This window comes from Halyomorpha halys, unplaced genomic scaffold, assembly GCF_000696795.3.
Source record: "Halyomorpha halys isolate HHAL.00 unplaced genomic scaffold, Hhal_1.1 Scaffold478.1, whole genome shotgun sequence".
Taxonomy (NCBI): domain Eukaryota; kingdom Metazoa; phylum Arthropoda; class Insecta; order Hemiptera; family Pentatomidae; genus Halyomorpha; species Halyomorpha halys.
Genome location: NW_027114329.1, coordinates 1,159,189 through 1,176,707, shown reverse-complemented (window position 1 = coordinate 1,176,707; position 17,519 = coordinate 1,159,189). Strand labels below are relative to the sequence as shown.

The 17,519-nt window shown below is 28.4% G+C and overlaps 1 protein-coding gene across 3 annotated transcripts in view; it reads left to right on the top strand.

Moving 5' to 3' along the window:
- The first annotated feature begins 11,012 nt into the window (after window positions 1-11,012).
- Window positions 11,013-17,519, top strand: part of orb (polyadenylation element binding protein orb) — a 34,866-nt gene continuing 28,359 nt past the window's right edge. For 2 of the 3 annotated variants that reach the window (XM_014424792.3, XM_014424793.3), the window contains exon 1: window positions 11,013-11,327. In XM_014424792.3, the coding sequence (XP_014280278.1) occupies window positions 11,307-11,327 (21 nt within the window). In that variant the 5' untranslated portion in view covers window positions 11,013-11,306. The remainder of the gene's footprint in view (window positions 11,328-17,519) is intronic. The other variant, XM_014424794.3, reaches the window with a different exon arrangement.

Here is a 17,519-nt window from a genome sequence, read left to right as displayed (position 1 = left end):
TTTTGTATTTATTGTAATAATCTCAAATAAATTTTTTTGTTCTTAATTTTTAATTTTTAAAGTTCTTTTATTTGATGACATAAATTAATAGATTTATAAATAATTGTATTATAGATGATTTTTTAATGATTTTCACCTGACTGTTAAGTTTTAAATATGAAGTTATAGTTAGATTTTCTATGTATTCAATTATAAATATTTTTGTATTACAGTTATTTTACAATTATTATGTTTGAATCTTATTGTGCATATGTACAGATTATACAAATTTACTTACAATATAATAAATAAACTTACATTTACTTTTTATTTTTAAAAAAATATGGAGAATTTTAAAAATACATTATCCTACTTACAGCCTAAATCCTACTTAATTTATTTGAATCTGCCCTCTTAATATTTATTGTATATAATTCTTATTCCTTCCTCGGGTGTTTTTAAAACTAAATATTAAATAAAGTTTCAATTTATCATTTTACATTTAGAAGGTGAATTTTTTTATTATATATATGTTATGTATGCTTTAAAAAGAATGAAGCAAAGGACGTATTTCTGGTGTAGACCATTAACAATTGCTGGAATCAAAAGTATTGTTGACCATATATGGACCTTCCTCACTGAATCAGATATCTATGAGTTAATGAATGATTAAATATACAGCACATAATAGATCAGTGATTCTCAAGGAACCGCAGCTCCCTGGACGCTGTGAAATATTCATTTAAACAATTCGGCAATTTTCTTGGAATTTCCAGTTCCCAAATTTTTGCGCTAACAATCGTGTATGCTGACAAAATTACCAGAATTTAGCAACTTTCAAGTCCTTCATTATTTTCTTTCCTATCCGCATTTTCTGAAACAGCTAGTACACAGGCATGGCTTCCTCATCCATGCCTTAGTCACTAAATAATATGAGAATAGTAAGTATCTGTTTTTATTTTTCACTTTCAAATATAAAGACAATAATTTAGAAAAAAATCTGACGTATTAAGGGCGCTGTGGAAAAAATCCAATTATTCAGGGAGCCACTAACCGAAAAAGATTGGGAACCTCTGATATAGATGATTAAATATTCAGTACATGATTAAATATATATTCTTAAGTGTATAGTGTTTGATGTCTTTAAGGTCTTCACCAAATCATAACTGTCCTAGATTTATAATTACTATTAATTAATTATTTCTTTATTAAAATGTTTTGAAAATTTTATTCTTTAAGTACCTGATCATCAATTAATCTATTTTTCTAAAAGGGGACTTTGTATTTCTTTTTCGAAAACTATGTAGGCAAAATATTATCATTGTAGATGAGGAATAGACAATATGTTGGTTTTTGAATGGCATAATCTGAATTATTCTTCATTCTCTTTATGTTTTTTAAGTGCTATGAGAAGTGGTTGAATGATTAACTAGTTTTCTTGTATGTGAAGTGGTTGAAAATGGATAGTAATAATAAATATTTATTTATTTTGGGACATCTTGTTAGCATGTAATTCAGTAATCTAGGCTTTCGAGTTTCTGAGAAGAAAAATTGAGTTATAGTAATGTGACAAAAGAAGTGGGAAAAAAAAATTGTAATTGATCTCATCAACTGAAACTAACTTTTCTTCCTTTTTAATGGAGCTCTTAGCCTAGTAATTTGGTAAGAACTGATTAGTGGATTATCTACTTGAATCGATTGTTAAGAAATAGGGATAATTTGTTTTTTGTTCTAATTACGTATTTTGTATGTGCAACATTGTTTCTTTTAATTTTTTTATTAAAAATAATTCATAAGGCTTAACAATTGTATTATTGATTGTAAAACTTGCATCTCGTAACATCAATCAGACCTGCTTAGGTATTCCACCCATCTGTTATATAAACAGGGTTGGTCCTATTAATTAATTAATATTATTCCTTCAAAACATAAATGTTTGCTATTTTAGGTATATTTTCTCAATGCAAATTGAAAATAATGAGAAATGACTGTTAATTTTACACATGAAAGAGCTGCAGTGTTATAAATCATATTCTATACTGACACCTGGGTGATATTTTGTGAAACAGATTTGTAATAATTCTGAACTGCAAAAATAAATAATCAGCTTTACATTACTCATCTATTGGCTAACTCTTTAGTGAAGATAGAAGTTAGTTTTTAACTGGTAGTTTATTTATTACTATTATCAAGTTTAAGATAAAATGTGATCACATAAAAATGCTTCTTTTTTTTTTTTTTGCTGTATTGTAAATGTAAATTATATAATAATTGGAGAAGTTTGGTTTGTCGGGGGTGCGGTCAGCAAAGAACAACTTAAATAAATAAATATAGTTTTGTTTATGTTTATGTTGTTCTTTGCTGACCGCACCTCTCCCTTCCCCCGACAAACTTCTCCAATCATTAATCTAAAGTCAACTATCTACACCTCATTATAAATTGTATAAGACATTAAATATTTGTGTTGCATCTCTGCAGAGAGGGAAGTAAAAGATAAATGGGAGGGTAATAGAGAGACTAAAATAATATATGGTTAGGAAGAAAAAAAAGATAAGGGAAAATCATTGATGTAATGTAGTTATACATATACATATCTATGTAATTATAGTGGGAAAAGATTTTTAATTACTTATGCTAGTGTGTATATTTTATCCTTGTACTGATTAGTATGCTGTGTACTTCTCACAACCCATCATATTGGGTAGCACTGATTTTAGTTCAGTAAAGCATTTCTCTCTCCTAAAAAAAATCCTGTAACTAAATTGTCCTAATTTATTAGTGATATTTCTTCTGCGACAAGTAACTAAGCATAAATTTCTAGTCTTTCAGCCTGTTATATTCTGCCTATAGTGCATCTGTATTTCTTCTTACATCTTTATTACTACTACTCATTACCTTCTGGTACGCCAGAAACAATGCTATAACATGATAGAAAACCCCTTCCTCATTCTTGATTGGTGCAGAAAAAAAGTTAAAATTCAGAACTGTACATTTTTAATCATACACATTGCCATAATATTGCAAAAATTATATTACTAATATTATGCTTATTTTACCCATAATTATCTATGAGTTGGTTTTAATTCTTTCCTGTTCACAGTATAAAAATAGTTTTAATGTTAATAATGTGGCATCATTCATTTTTGCTCAGTTCACTGATAATTCTCTGCCTGTTTATGAGGTCAAACCAGAAAATATCCTGTTTCATGAACCCTTAAAAGGTTAAAGTAAGAACTGTCAACTGAACCTGGTTCTTTGGGACGCATTATTTTTGTCTTTTTCCTTACATCACTTTGTTAGAAGCTCTCTATATCTAATGGGCTGCCTCAAATTAGAAGATGGGACCCGTTTCCAAAACCTTTTTATATTTGAATGAGTCTATTGTCAGTGAACAATGATCCTTACATTGTATCCCAATCCCACATCATCACCCTTAAAGAATGGTCCCAAAACTGGAGGATTAAAATAAATTCCAATAAATCCCACCAAATCATATTTACCCTTTGTTGTAAACCCAAGACCTCTTGCCCCACAGTATCCTTTAATGATACCCCACTCATTCCTGTCAAACAGATCTGTTACTTAGAACTTCATCTGGACAAACGACTGACATGGAATCCTCATACAAGATTGAAAAGACAGGAGACTGCTTGTCGATTCCGACTATTATAACATTTACCAGACAAACGGTCTAGACTGCCAATCTATTACAAAAGACTGATCTACATGACTATTATAAGACCTATCTGGACATATGAAGTTGAGCTTTGGGGCTCAACTAAACCATTGAATTCCTCCCGAATCGAATCCTTACAGTCCAAAATTCTTAATGCTCCTTACTTTGTCACAAATCAAGTCATCCATCAGGACATCAATATCTCGTATGTTTCCAATTCCAACTCAATATTTTGGGGCAGCATATTATAGAAATAAAGCACTTCTTCCAATTTTTATGACAGCTTATAGCAGTCTTTGTGCTACTATATCTTAATTTATGATTAATACATTCAAACTAATTTAAAAAAAAAAAATGTCCCTACAAAAGAGAAATGGGAACCAAATATTTCTGTGCATAGTTCTACAAATGATTCCTTTCATCCTGCCCATATCTTCAGGTCTGAAATGAAGTTTGTGTGACTAATAACTTAATAGTTTGATTTTAATCTTGCATTGTAGAAGAATAGAAATAATGAATCTTCATAAGAAGAAAGGATACTATATAATTTATTAGGTATGAATCATACTAAGTTTATTTTGGTCACATTTGACTGATTTTGGGGTATTTATTGTTCAATTTTTAATTTAAAAGTCTTGATAGAAACCTCTTTAGTTTATTAAATATGAGTCTTTTAATGAAATAAAAAATAATATTGACATCAGGGAATAGAAGATAATCACTTTGGCAGATAATTAAATACATCTTTCATTCATTTTTCATGAAAGCAAGCATCTGGGTTTAATTTCATTCATAAATAAACTTAGCTAATTGTAGGTTAATTAAACTTAAACCTGAGATTTTCTGATCTTAATTAACTTCATCCTATTTTCAATAATGTATTTATTGTTATTTTATTTTATTTTATTTTATTTTATTTTTTTGGATTGAAAATATAACATTTCTGTCAGTTCTAGAAACACTGAATTAAAAGAAATAAGAAATATCTTTTAAAATTATTTTATTTAATAGAAAAAATCATTAAAACTTGTAAAAATATATTAAAAAAACAAAAATAATATCTGAATAATATCTTATATGCTAATGATAGAAATAATTATATATCTCTTAAATGAGAAAACTTAATTAGTTATTTATAAAAAGATTATTTGTATGTTTAGAAACTTTTTTTTTTTTAGTATGGGTTATTATTATGATTATTTATTACTTAGTAATAATACATTTAAAAAATAGTTTCCAATATTATACAATGACATAAGTTGCCCACACTGCATGACATTCTGAATTTATTTGATTTTTCAATGAAAATAAAAATGGCTCCTTTAATAAATTTTATATTATAATTTTCAGTGTTAATTATCAATGTTACAGCAAAATTCACATTATCTTGATTTTCTCTGATCAATATATACTCACAACAGAGGTAAAATACATTTTTTCTTCACATATTTCAAGTGATTATAGTTAATTGAATTATGAACTGGAATAATGTATGTTGCACTTTGCAAATTATGCAGGACAGGTCATAAAGTGTCTGAAACAAAATGTCTTATTTTATTAATGTTTTCATTTGAGACATACTTCACATATTTTCAGTTCATGATTCAATTGTAATTTAAATTAAATAAAATTACTTAATATGAATGTTAGCTTAAAAAAGTGACAACTTTTAACCCCCTTATCTAACTCTGGATTTAGAATAACTCATGTTTGTTGTACTTTGTGTGTGTATTTTTTTTTTTTTTTTTAGTTTTGATTGTTATACCTGTATTGGCAACTCCTTTAAATGCTATTGATGAATATTGATAAATTTATTTGTAAAGTTACAATCTTGAGTATTCTGTGGGACTCAATCATTATGAATTAGTCTTTAATGGATAAATTTGCTTTTATGTTTCTAAAGAAAATATTAGAATTTATGAAGTGGAAATTTTTTTTTTTGGTCAAAACTGAAATGTTACTTAAATATTTTACAATATTGTTATTGTTTATAAGTTTAAATCAACCTAAAAACAGTGTTTCAGTTGCTAACAATAAAGTGTGTTTGAGTATAAAACTAGAGAATAGAAAACTAGAATTTTCACAATATTTCTAATGATAACAGACATTGTTTGGGTTTTGTCCCTTAACGTTGATATACATCAATATTTATTTTAAAATTTAAGTAACTATGAGATGAAAAAAAAATCAAAGGTATCTTTGTAATGGACAATTTAAAGCATTGCAATCCCCTGACTCAGCATGATGGGAGGTAAAACTAGGTTACATTTAGAAGATATGGTGATCAAGATCTCTAGATGACAGCTGTCAAATGTTTTCATCTAGTTGTCCTGTAAAACTCCACTTCAATATATATAATTTTTAAATATTTGGAGTCAGTCATGGATAAGTGGTTTTCTGATAGGGGGACTCATTTGTGTACCTGGTGAATTCGATGGGTCTAACCAACTAACCAAAAATGTTTACCTAAAAAAAAATAGTTTAAATAACAAATTTTGTAATAGAACTTATTTTCTAATGAAGGCACCTGCTGTATTTATATGTAATAGAAAAAATTTTCAAAAAAAAATCATTGTTTCACTTTCTAACAAGAAGGGAGTACACCCCCTGGCTTGATCTGCTGGGATCTGAGAATGTTTATTTATGATTTTTTATTGATTGCAACGGAAATTTTATTTACAACAATATATTTATTTATGTAGTTTTATATAATTATTTATATAGTGATAGTATGTAGTAATAATAATATGAATAATTTATTAATAAATTTTAAGTATCACTTCATATTAAAACTTTAAGATCGATTTCTAAGAACCTGGATGATTGCTTCTGAATATGTAACTAATAAAAATGAGTAATTCTAAAAATAAAAAAAAACATATTCTGAGCCAAAATTTAAGTGAGTAAATCATGTTCAAAAATTCCTCAATTGTTATCATGTGGTTAACTGGGATCATAAAGAACAGTGTGCAACACAATAAGCTCAAATAACTTTTTTAGGGTCAAAAATACCAATACGTTAGAGGAATGGAAAAGAGCTTAGATCTCATCTGCATGAAATACCCAACATTTCTGAAAACAGACGAAGGCGACCGAGATGCAGTGCCTAACCAATATGAATTCAAAAAGTAATTAATAGAGGCATGGAAATGTTCGAGCCCGTAAGTGCCAGAAATACGAATAGTGAGATTTTGGCAGAATAATTATGAAGAAACTAGCGCCAATCGACTGGTAACCGCTGCAAGTTCCTATCTTCAACGGTTTAGTTAATAGAGCTGTAATTTTTTCATGCTTTTAGAACAAAAATCGTGGCCAGCTACCTGTTTTTTTTTTACTGTGTTTGCGACAAATGCCACTATACCGTTCCCATGGTACTTCAGCTATCTGTGCAAATATAAAAAAAAATCGGTTCAGAAATCTCGGGTGAAAGTTGCAGGTCGCAGACAAACGGAGTTTTAGTATTTGGATTGAGTAAGGATCTGTTGTTTTTTTCTATACGTAGGTCTCAGTCATTCTCCTTTTAAAAAATGAATAAATAAATTCATAACTTCTAATAACACTATCTAAATCCAACCTAATTACAAGTGTTTTCCGCTCTTCCAGCCCATATTAATATCCACTAGATTTTATACCTTTATATGGGAGAAAAAGAAATTTAAAATAAAGAAATATTTCTCACACATTTTATTTTATTTCTCCGGTTTTAATTTGTTGATGGGGGTCGTTTGTACCGTTTCGTGAAGTGTAGGTGGTCCTAAGTCCGTCTCAAGTTTCGTGTCGATCGGTGGAATCGTCTTGAAGTCATAGCATTTTTGTAGTTTAAAAAAAAAAATCCAGCTATCTAGCTGTCTGTTTTTTTCGTTTTTCTTAAAACTAGTTTTTTGGCACATGCAGCCATTTCCAGGCCTCAATTAATACAAAACTTTCACTAGCAACTTAGTTCATAAAACAAACGAACTTTGAAGAGACGTTAGAAGTTGAGAACTATCTCAAACCTATACAACCTAAAATAAATTCATTGGCTGTAATAATAATAAAAAAAGGTACTGAAAACTTGACAAAAAGGATAAAACAATTAAAACCACTACAGGGGTTTTAGAAAATTAAATAAAAATAGAACTATCATGTAAATATCAAAAACCTTAGCAGAAGGTGAAAAATTTGATTGAAACTTTAATTTTACTACTTGAAAATAAATGAAAGAAAATGTTTAATAATTTTATTAAAACATTTCAAAAATGAATTATTATCAAGCACTCACCAATTAATTATTTTTCCTAAAACTCAATAAATTAATTTTATAATTTAAAAAGATTATAAAAAAACCTAATGAATAAAAATAGGTTTATGAAAAAAATTTGAACAAAAAAAATAATTTTATTTATTACTATGTAAATTCATATTTATTTAACTTTATTTTTCGATATATAAAAAATATTTTACCCGGCCTACCTCACAACTTAAATTGGTTTGAAAACCTTAGGATTGTTTCAATATTGTACCCAAACTAAAGGTTTCAGCCAAAAATATTTTCTTTAAAACAACCAGATAAAATATTTTTTGAAAATTTGTATTTAAGGGTTTTTTTAGGACTCAAAAACGAATCTGATTTGTTTTTTAGTCATACATTTTTTTTTGGGCTACTTTATGGAAATCAATTTTTTTTGTTTGTACACTGAAACTCATTTAATACAACTGAAAGCATTTTTTGTTATTCAGGAAAGTAAGGTCCAGAATTTCCATTTTTTTATTTCTATGAATATTCACATTTAAGATTTTTGGAGGACGCTAAAAACGAATCTTACTTGATTATATAATCTGCGGCTAATAGTTTAAAATATTTTGAACTTATTCGTTATATTTTATAAGAAAAATAATCCTTAATACTTCTTATCTCTTTATTTTATCTTCCGGATAACGTTTCAAACACCCCTCCATTGTCTTGTCCAATCTTAATAACCCTATGCCTCATATTGGACTGTAAGAGAATGGGGTGTAAATGGAAGTCTACAAATAGTTTCAGGACTAAAGATATGACAAGATCTTGAAGTCAGGATAAATCCTTTAAAGAGAAAAATAGAGATATAGAGTAATAAAGATTGGACGAGATAATGGACGAGTGTCCGTAAGATAAAATAAAGATATTTTTGGCTTGCTTTACTTTACGTATATTTTGGTATTTGTATTTTTTGTTTACACATTTAAACTAATTTTATACAATCGGCAATATATTTTATTTCTCGTAAATAAAATAATAAATCGATTGTTATATATGACGTTGATATTCACGCAAAGAAAAGACAGAAAATAGTAATATAAAAATGTTAAAATTGTATAAAATAATTATTTCTCAAGTCCTAGGGCAGATTGGCAAATATTAACATACTTTTAATATTTTTCGCCCTGCTATCAGCTAAAAAACTTCATTGAATTTTTTATTTAAACCACCTTGTGAGTACAAATGTTACTTATGTGAGATTTAACTGTTACTTATTGGTATTCTTCACTGACCGCAACCCCAACCATCTTTTCATCATATATTGCCCACTGTGAGCTATGTACTACATTTTTAGATGTGATCTGTTGGTATTGTTCAAAGTTTATTCGTGTCTTCCATAGTTTTTTTGGTAGGTAGCTAAAGACATTATTAGAACTAAAATGTTCTATACATAGGTTGGCTTACGAATGTTTGGAAAGCCATGTATGTCACGCTTTTAGTTCTTGTATAGAATAGTAGAATTGACGAAATTCCTGAGCTACATGCTTTGGATGGTGAAACGTTAGGAGGAAAATTTAACTATGTATTTAAACATGAATATTTTTTTTACAATATTATATATATACACATACACATATACAATATATATATATATACACACACGTGTGTGTGCGCGTGATTTTTTTTTTCCAACAAGGGCTACTTTATGGTGATGCTAAGTACTGTAACATTAAATAGTATGTATTTTTATTTTTTTTCCCTTAATGATAGGATAACATTTATTTATAGCTTTTATTATTTTCTCTGGCCAAGAAATATTTTTGATGAATATTAGACTAGGATTCCTAACATACATTTTAGCTGAAATAATATTGAGTCCTTGAATATTATTGAGTGATGTTTAAGGTGATAGAAATTTTTAACTTTAACTATAACTATTCTGGATATTCAATATTTGTAAGATACATTGGCTTATTGATAAATTCAATAAATAGTATTAAATCTACACATTTGAATTAAAGTTGTATGATAAATCAGATTTTTCAAAAACTACTTGATCCATGATAGGTATCAAGCTGCTTTGCTTGAATAGTGGCACATCTAAAAAAACAAACACGTTTTTCGCATTTTTTCGTATCTTATTCCAAAGATAGTATAGTTTCACGTAGAAACTGGCACATTTTCATTTGCTATAATTTTCCACTGGAGAACAGATGTACCGGTATTTAACTGCACTCAATCTTTCTTGAATTACCGCATAAGTTTAGTTGTTCCATTATTTTCAAGACTTTTTTTCGTATCGTTTTCTTGAATAAACACATTTTGCTTTGGAACAAGTTGAAAATTTGTTTTTTCTGTAAACAGTGACATATCCTGATATGAGCTTTACGATTTTTGAGTTGAAGTCCGCAGACATGACTTGTTACGTATAGTATGGCAGGAAGGCGGAAGTGAGCATGGAGTAAAGCAGATTGATAGTTCTGTGCTTAGATTCTTAGAAAATAAATGAAGGAATTCATTTCATTTTTTACAATTATTAATTAATTATTATTAAAGTATTATACATACTTTTACAGTGTTGGTCAGCAAAAAAATCAAATTATGATAGATCTATGTTACTAAGCAATATATAAATTTCACAATATCAATTTGTAGTGTTATAAAAATTTATATTTAGAGAAACAAATTAAAGAAGTAAAGCCTAATGTTACTACTGCTTTGCGAGGCAAAACAATTACGAACCTAAGACGTGCCTATAAAATTGCAATATTTTAATTTAATGACAATCATAAAACAAAATTTTAGTGTTCATTTTATAAATATAAAAAATTAGAAGAACAAAATAAAGTTTTGCAACAATATTTGAAAAAAAAATCGTGTATTTAAAATGTATATGTAGTTATCGTGTAAAATTTGTGCTATGTAAGAAGTGCCACTGTTGAAGAAAAGCAGCAATATGTATCAAATTTATGTACTAACTTTCTAACTTATACGACGCACTACATTATCTGTACCTCACTAATTCTCCATTCGAAGACCTTTGGTAAGCTGGAGATCTAGTCAGATATTACTCACCTTGGGATGGTTCATAGTAAAAACATTGTAGTGGAGTTTGTACCTAAAACATAAGGTTCCTGTGTCAGTCCCATCTCGCACATCCACCGCCGAACATGTAGCCTGTAGAACGGGAACCAATATTTATTATTTGTTGAACTTGAATGTTTTTCATTTTGTTTCCTAATTATTATATTTTTTGTTCGTTGTAATTGTTTTTACAAGTATGTTCTTAACTGAAAACCATTACCAGTGTTGTTTTATACGCGTTTAATCCTATTTATTCCGACTGGTATTTTAATGTATTATATATATTGATTTATATATTTATTATAAAGACGAATTCCGTTTCACTTCACAGAATTTGGAACATAAAGAATGCCTTCGCTACCACAACAGGTGAGGTGATAGCAAACAAAGTATTATCTACTTCAGGATAAATATTTATGTATTTTACATATGAATACGTTAATCAATTTTACACAGAGCTGGGCAAAAATGAGTTATAAATAAAACTACAACTAAATTGTCATAGATACAATGTTTATTTATTAATGAACTATTAATAGCTGAAAATTGTATCCCTGATAATTTTGTTTATAACTAATCTTTTTCCAGCTCTGATTTTACCCAACTACAGAAAAACATTAATAATCAATAATTATTGCACAACATTGAGATTGTTTTTCTCGCAAGGCTGAGTCACTGTTTGTAAAATTCAATAATTTATTTTACTAATCATTTCATTAACATTCTAACCAATAACGGTATAGATATTAAAGCTAAACATGTATTCAAATAACAAAATAACATTATTTTGATCATTGTCATAATATCATTTATAATGAATTAAAAAAAACATTAATTCATAACTTATCATATAAAATATTAGTTTTTACAAATTTGTAATAGAAATGAAATATTGATAAAAATTGGATGTATATAAAAAAATCGAGTTTGAGAAATTCGTAGTATGTTTACAGTGCCATTGTAAATTTGACTCATGTTTATAAATTTTAATTCTTATTCAGTGATCAGAGCCAGTCAGTCATGAGATGAATACTCCATCGATTGAAAAAAAAACTTATAAATTTAAAAAAACATAACAATAATTTCATTAACTATATATTTAAAACCACTATCTCTTTTTACTAACTTACAAATACAATGACAAGTATGTATTAATTTTACTATTATTACTAATAAAATTTTCTGATTTCTTGTTATACTTAATAGGTATGTGAAGAGAAAAAAGTTTTAGATCCAATTTTTGTTGAAATCGAAATTTCCTTGGTCATAAAAAATATTTAAATAATGCATCTATTATATATTCTTAATACATAACATTATGAAATAAAAACACCCTTTTGAGAAAAAAAAATGATTAGAGCTATGAAATTTTATATTGAAATAATCTTTTTTAATTGAAGTAATTCCCAAAATTTAAATTTTAGATGAGAAAATAAGTAATCAAACTCATTTAACATTAGAAAAAATAATAATAAACTTTTACAACGCTCATTGTCTATTTTCGCTTGCAAAGGCATATTCCCTCAATTTTTTTTATATATATATATTTTATAATCTAATAGAAAAAAAAGATCATTTATTTCTTCAATTAACTTATAAATCTGTTTCTTTTTATTAACATCTTTGTTTTCAAGCCATAAGTTCTCAATTAGATTTAGGTAGGGAGAGAGGAGATTCAACTGACTAGATTTTATAAAAAGTAATTTTTTTGAAACCCTTATTATTTGTTTGGTAACCATAATTTTTGAAATAGTAATAATCATGATACCCAACATAACTCCAGTGTTTAATAATTTATTTCGAAACACATTTATATTTAAAATTCCGTTCATGCTCATAATGTTTCCAACCCCACGAAATCCGTTCCTCCCACGTCACCCTGTTTCCACATTGTGAAACAAATTTTGATAATTTACAATTGAATTTAGACTGATCTAATTTGTACTATTTTTAAAAATTAAAAATTTTAAAATGTTTTTACTATGAAATATGGTTAAGGAATAACTAGAAATGTAGAAGACATGCACTCTCCCCCCCCCCCTCGTAAATCTTGTATGGCTACTTGATCTGAATAAAGTCCGTTTAGCAATAAGTGATATAAGTTTGTTAGTGCATTGCTCTAGCCTTTCTTTTGTTTTCTATTTCTTCCCTTAATAATCATATTTTAAAAACTCAATTTTTTCAATACCTCTTTATTCTGAGAGGGACGTAAACTCCTGAACATGAATACATTTCATTTGTTTGATATTAGACTATAATTATTTTTTTTTCTCGAAAACTAAGCGATAGTTCTAAAATATTGTTGGTCAAAGTTAGAACCGGATACTCCATTGCCCAAGGTTTTTATGGCTCTACTGTGCGATGAACACCTTCCAGCATTGGACACATATTTTGGGGGAAGTGCCTCCAACTAAAAACTTCGATTGCGACGCCTTTTGTCCCTGCAACACGATGCTATAAACTTCGGTCGAATGCGGTCTAATATTGGTCCGTGAATATGTTCAGGCAGTTGTCTGTCTTTTAAGAGGAATTATCAAGAATTCAACATTGTATTTTTTACAAAATGTCTTTTTTATTTCTGGTAAATTCTATTCATTTAAATTTTGTAAAAGTAATTCTAAATATTTTAATTGCATTTATCGTCTCATTTGAAGTAGCCTAATTAAGTTACCTATAATTTATGAACCAGGAACCGGGATTTAGTAACGCAACGCCTTACTCACTAATCTAAACACTTTCTATAAATAATATCAAATCCCAACAATTAACAGCTCTAATAAAATACGCAATTTCGAATTTAATCATGTTAAAATTTTAAGTACTGGCAAAAATAAGAAAATATATTGAATCAATATCACGAAAAACACTAGAAATGCATACAATGGCTTCACATTGGCTGAAGCACTCTTCTCATATGTTCGCCTTCTCAAAGGACCCAATGTCTAATACAAGAGCCCAAGAGGAGAAAAAAGGCTCTCCCCAATTTTCCCAATTAAGGCTCTCCAAAAAATCTCACCCCAATTTTTGATTACTTTAATCAAAACTATGTATAATTACTAGTTAAAATTGATGAGTCTGCCAAGTATAGGTAGGGGGAATAAAAAATGGCGGCTGTTTCAAAGCGATAAAAAAAACTAATTTTTCATTCGGAGCTCTATATCTTAAAAAGTAGGAACAACATAAGAAAACCTAAGAGAACATCATTTAAAGAAAAATAAATTTTCTATAATATGAGCCCTAATAGAGTTATTTACGTTAAATAGTTTTCAAGATATAGCTTTTAAAAAAGCAACATTTCATAAAAATGTTGTATGGGACGTACTAAAAGATCAGTAGTTACTGAATTTATTTTGAAAAATTTACATCTCAAAAACCATTTAACGTACAGATGTCTATTAGCACTCAAATTAAAGCTAGTTTAATCAGCTTTAAAGTAGTTTATGTAGGAGTAATAGTTTACATGAAATTTGCTAAAATAAGTTGATTTATAGTTGTTCGGACAAATTTTCATTTGCCAAATTTATATTTATATGTGAATATCATAAAATCTACTACCCCTACGAAGATAAGTGTCATAAACTACTTTATAGTAAGTTAAATTTCCTTTATTTTGAGTGTTGGCGTCTTATGGATCTAGATATATATTTTTTCAAAAATCCAACATTTTATACGAACCACTAGTAATTAACATTTTGTGAGTTTATTTTGTCAAATATCACAAAAACTACTACTCCTACAAAGATAAACATAATTAACTATTTTATAGTAAATTTAACTAGCTTTAATTTGAGCGCTGGCAGACATCAGTACGTCCAATGAAATAAAGTTTTTCATAAATCAAATTTATTGTCCGAACAACTATAAATCAATTTATTTTAGCAAATATCATGAAAACTACTATTCCTGCGAAGGTAAACGTCTTTATAATCAATTAAACTAGCTTTAATTTAAGTGGTAATATACATCTTTACGTCACATAGTTCCTGAGATATAGATTCCTCAATATAAACTAACTATTAATCTTTCAGTAGATTTTTAAGAAATTTTGCTTTTTAAAAAGCTATATCTCGAGAACTATTGAACATAAATATCTCTTTTAGGGCTAATATTTATGGAAATTTACTCTTCTTTAAATAATGTTCTCTTAGATTTTCTAGTTTTGTTGGTAGTTTTTAAGATATAGAGCTCCGAATGAAAAATCAATGTTTCCCCTACCTATACTTGGCAGACTCATCAATTTTGACTAGTAATTATACATAGTTTTTATTGAAGTAATCAAAAATTGGGGTGAGATAACTTCCTTTTTTTTCCCCGGCTCTTGTACTATTCGTTCATACTGTAGCAGCGGCTTTGTGTAGTATTTTCTTTATCGTAAACCACTTTGCATTGTGCGCCCTAGGCATTCTAGATTGAATTTAGACTGATCTAATTTCAATTCCTGTTCTGTTTTTAAGAATTAAAAAAATTAAATGTATTTGCTATGAAATATCTATAAGGAAAATAACTTGAAATGTAGAAAATATGCGAAAAACAAAAACGATATGCAGTGTATATAGATTATGAAGACCCTGTTCCCCCGTCCATAGTACAATGCTACATTCCCGAACCACTGGCTCCACGGCCTTCAGGCTTATATACAAATGCCGACCGGACCTTGGCAGATCTTTCCTAATCTGCTCCTCTTTTTTATCCTATGAAATTTCATTTCTACTTTCATTCGTTGCTCCAAAACCCTTCAACTTTCAAATTTAGTATCTTAAGTCACTTCCTGTCTTCCAAATTTCCAAAGAATAACAATTAAAATTTGTTAATTCATAGAAAGATAGATTAAATCTAACATAAATATTATCGAATGTTTTTAATATTTATTTAGAATTAGTAAATATGTATATATAATCATAATTAGTTCATTTTTTAAAAAATTTTATTATTATTAGAATAAGATTTATTGCTTTTTAGAGGACTTGAAAATAAAAAATAAACATTAACTACTCCTTGTTAATTTTTTTTTTAATTTCATTTTTTAGAAGTTAATTATCCTGTGATATATGATGAAATAATTTTATTTTATTTCCTTTCCTTTTATTTATTTATATTTTTAAAAAATATATAATTGTCTCATTTTTTCCAATTTATTATTTTAGTGGTATTTTGTGATGTTTTATAATTTTTATTTTACTCTAAGGCACTAAAGCCCATTTCCGTTGCCTGTTATATTATTCTAAAGGGATTAGTCCCAGATAATCTTCTAAATAAAGATTATTATTATTATATATCGTATGTAATATCTTATATAGGTACAGTGGCAGATCCAGGAATTTTCCATGGGGTACGCCCCTATGTTAGTATGTTGCTCACCTGTTAGTGAATTTCATTCAATAATCAAAGTATCATCAATCCCCTCCCCCCATTATAAAATTAAATGCTTTGATTTTTTTAAGACGGCCTGCTTTATGAGTCTTTTTTAATAAAAGACTCTGGTACTAGTTGCAGGGTACTGCCTATTTGTGCCATAACATGTATCTTACCATTGTGGAATAGCATATGGTGAAAATCTCTATCCAAATGAATATACTTTAAATAATAAAAATGTTGAAATACACTTTATTAATAAATGAAACACATAATACAAAAAAAAAAAACTCTCGTTGTATAGATAATAGAAAACACTTCCATTTTTTTTACAGCTTCCAAAGGAAAACCTCTCCCCGTGCCAGTGTGTATAACATTCAACTTTGTTTCCTTCTGTCCTGCCATTTCGGAGGAAACAGGATATTTCTTGCACTACAACTATTTTTTTCTACTTTCTGAACACCCTGGAGCAGTTAAAAGCTCCAAACCCGCCTGGATCTGACAGATTCCTTCGGTACCCCTCCGATAAGTCATTTAGAATAACAATGCTCCTTATCCCCAATTGGAGGTTGGAAAAAGTTATGCCCTATCCCCCCTTACTGGACGGTATTACTTCGCACTCCCCTGCTATGATACAAAATTCTGTCTTCACAAACTACTCACGATTTATAATATTGGCGCGTAGAGGCTTGTAGTAATCCATCGCCCCTTCACTAAGCAAATTGTTTTGATAAAAATTACACCTAAATCAGCCACCGCTTTCGATTGAAGACAGTGTTTCAATTAATAAATATATCTTTTCTCATTTGCTACCTGATGTTTTAGCATTAAGGATTTTCCAATGGCATGGTCTGGGCTTAAAAATTTAAAAATATCATAAACAAAAAATTTAATTCTTTTAGATCAAATCAAACGCATTTCGTATAGCTTTCAGGTTTAAAGAAAGCAGTATAACTGAAGTAAACTGTTGAATTTAAGTTAGTATTTAACTTTAAAGTTTTTATAAATTATAGAAATAACGTTTAAAAAAAAAAAAAACTTTACGAATTTAACTTTATCGCTCAGGGTATGTGAAAAATTCATTTACACCATTTTACCTACGGGAATCTCAACTTGGAACTGACAGATCCTAGACCAATGTCAACTCTCTTACCGACTTGCAGACTGACTGAAGAGATAACGGGGGGGCGTACCCCAGCTATCTGGCAG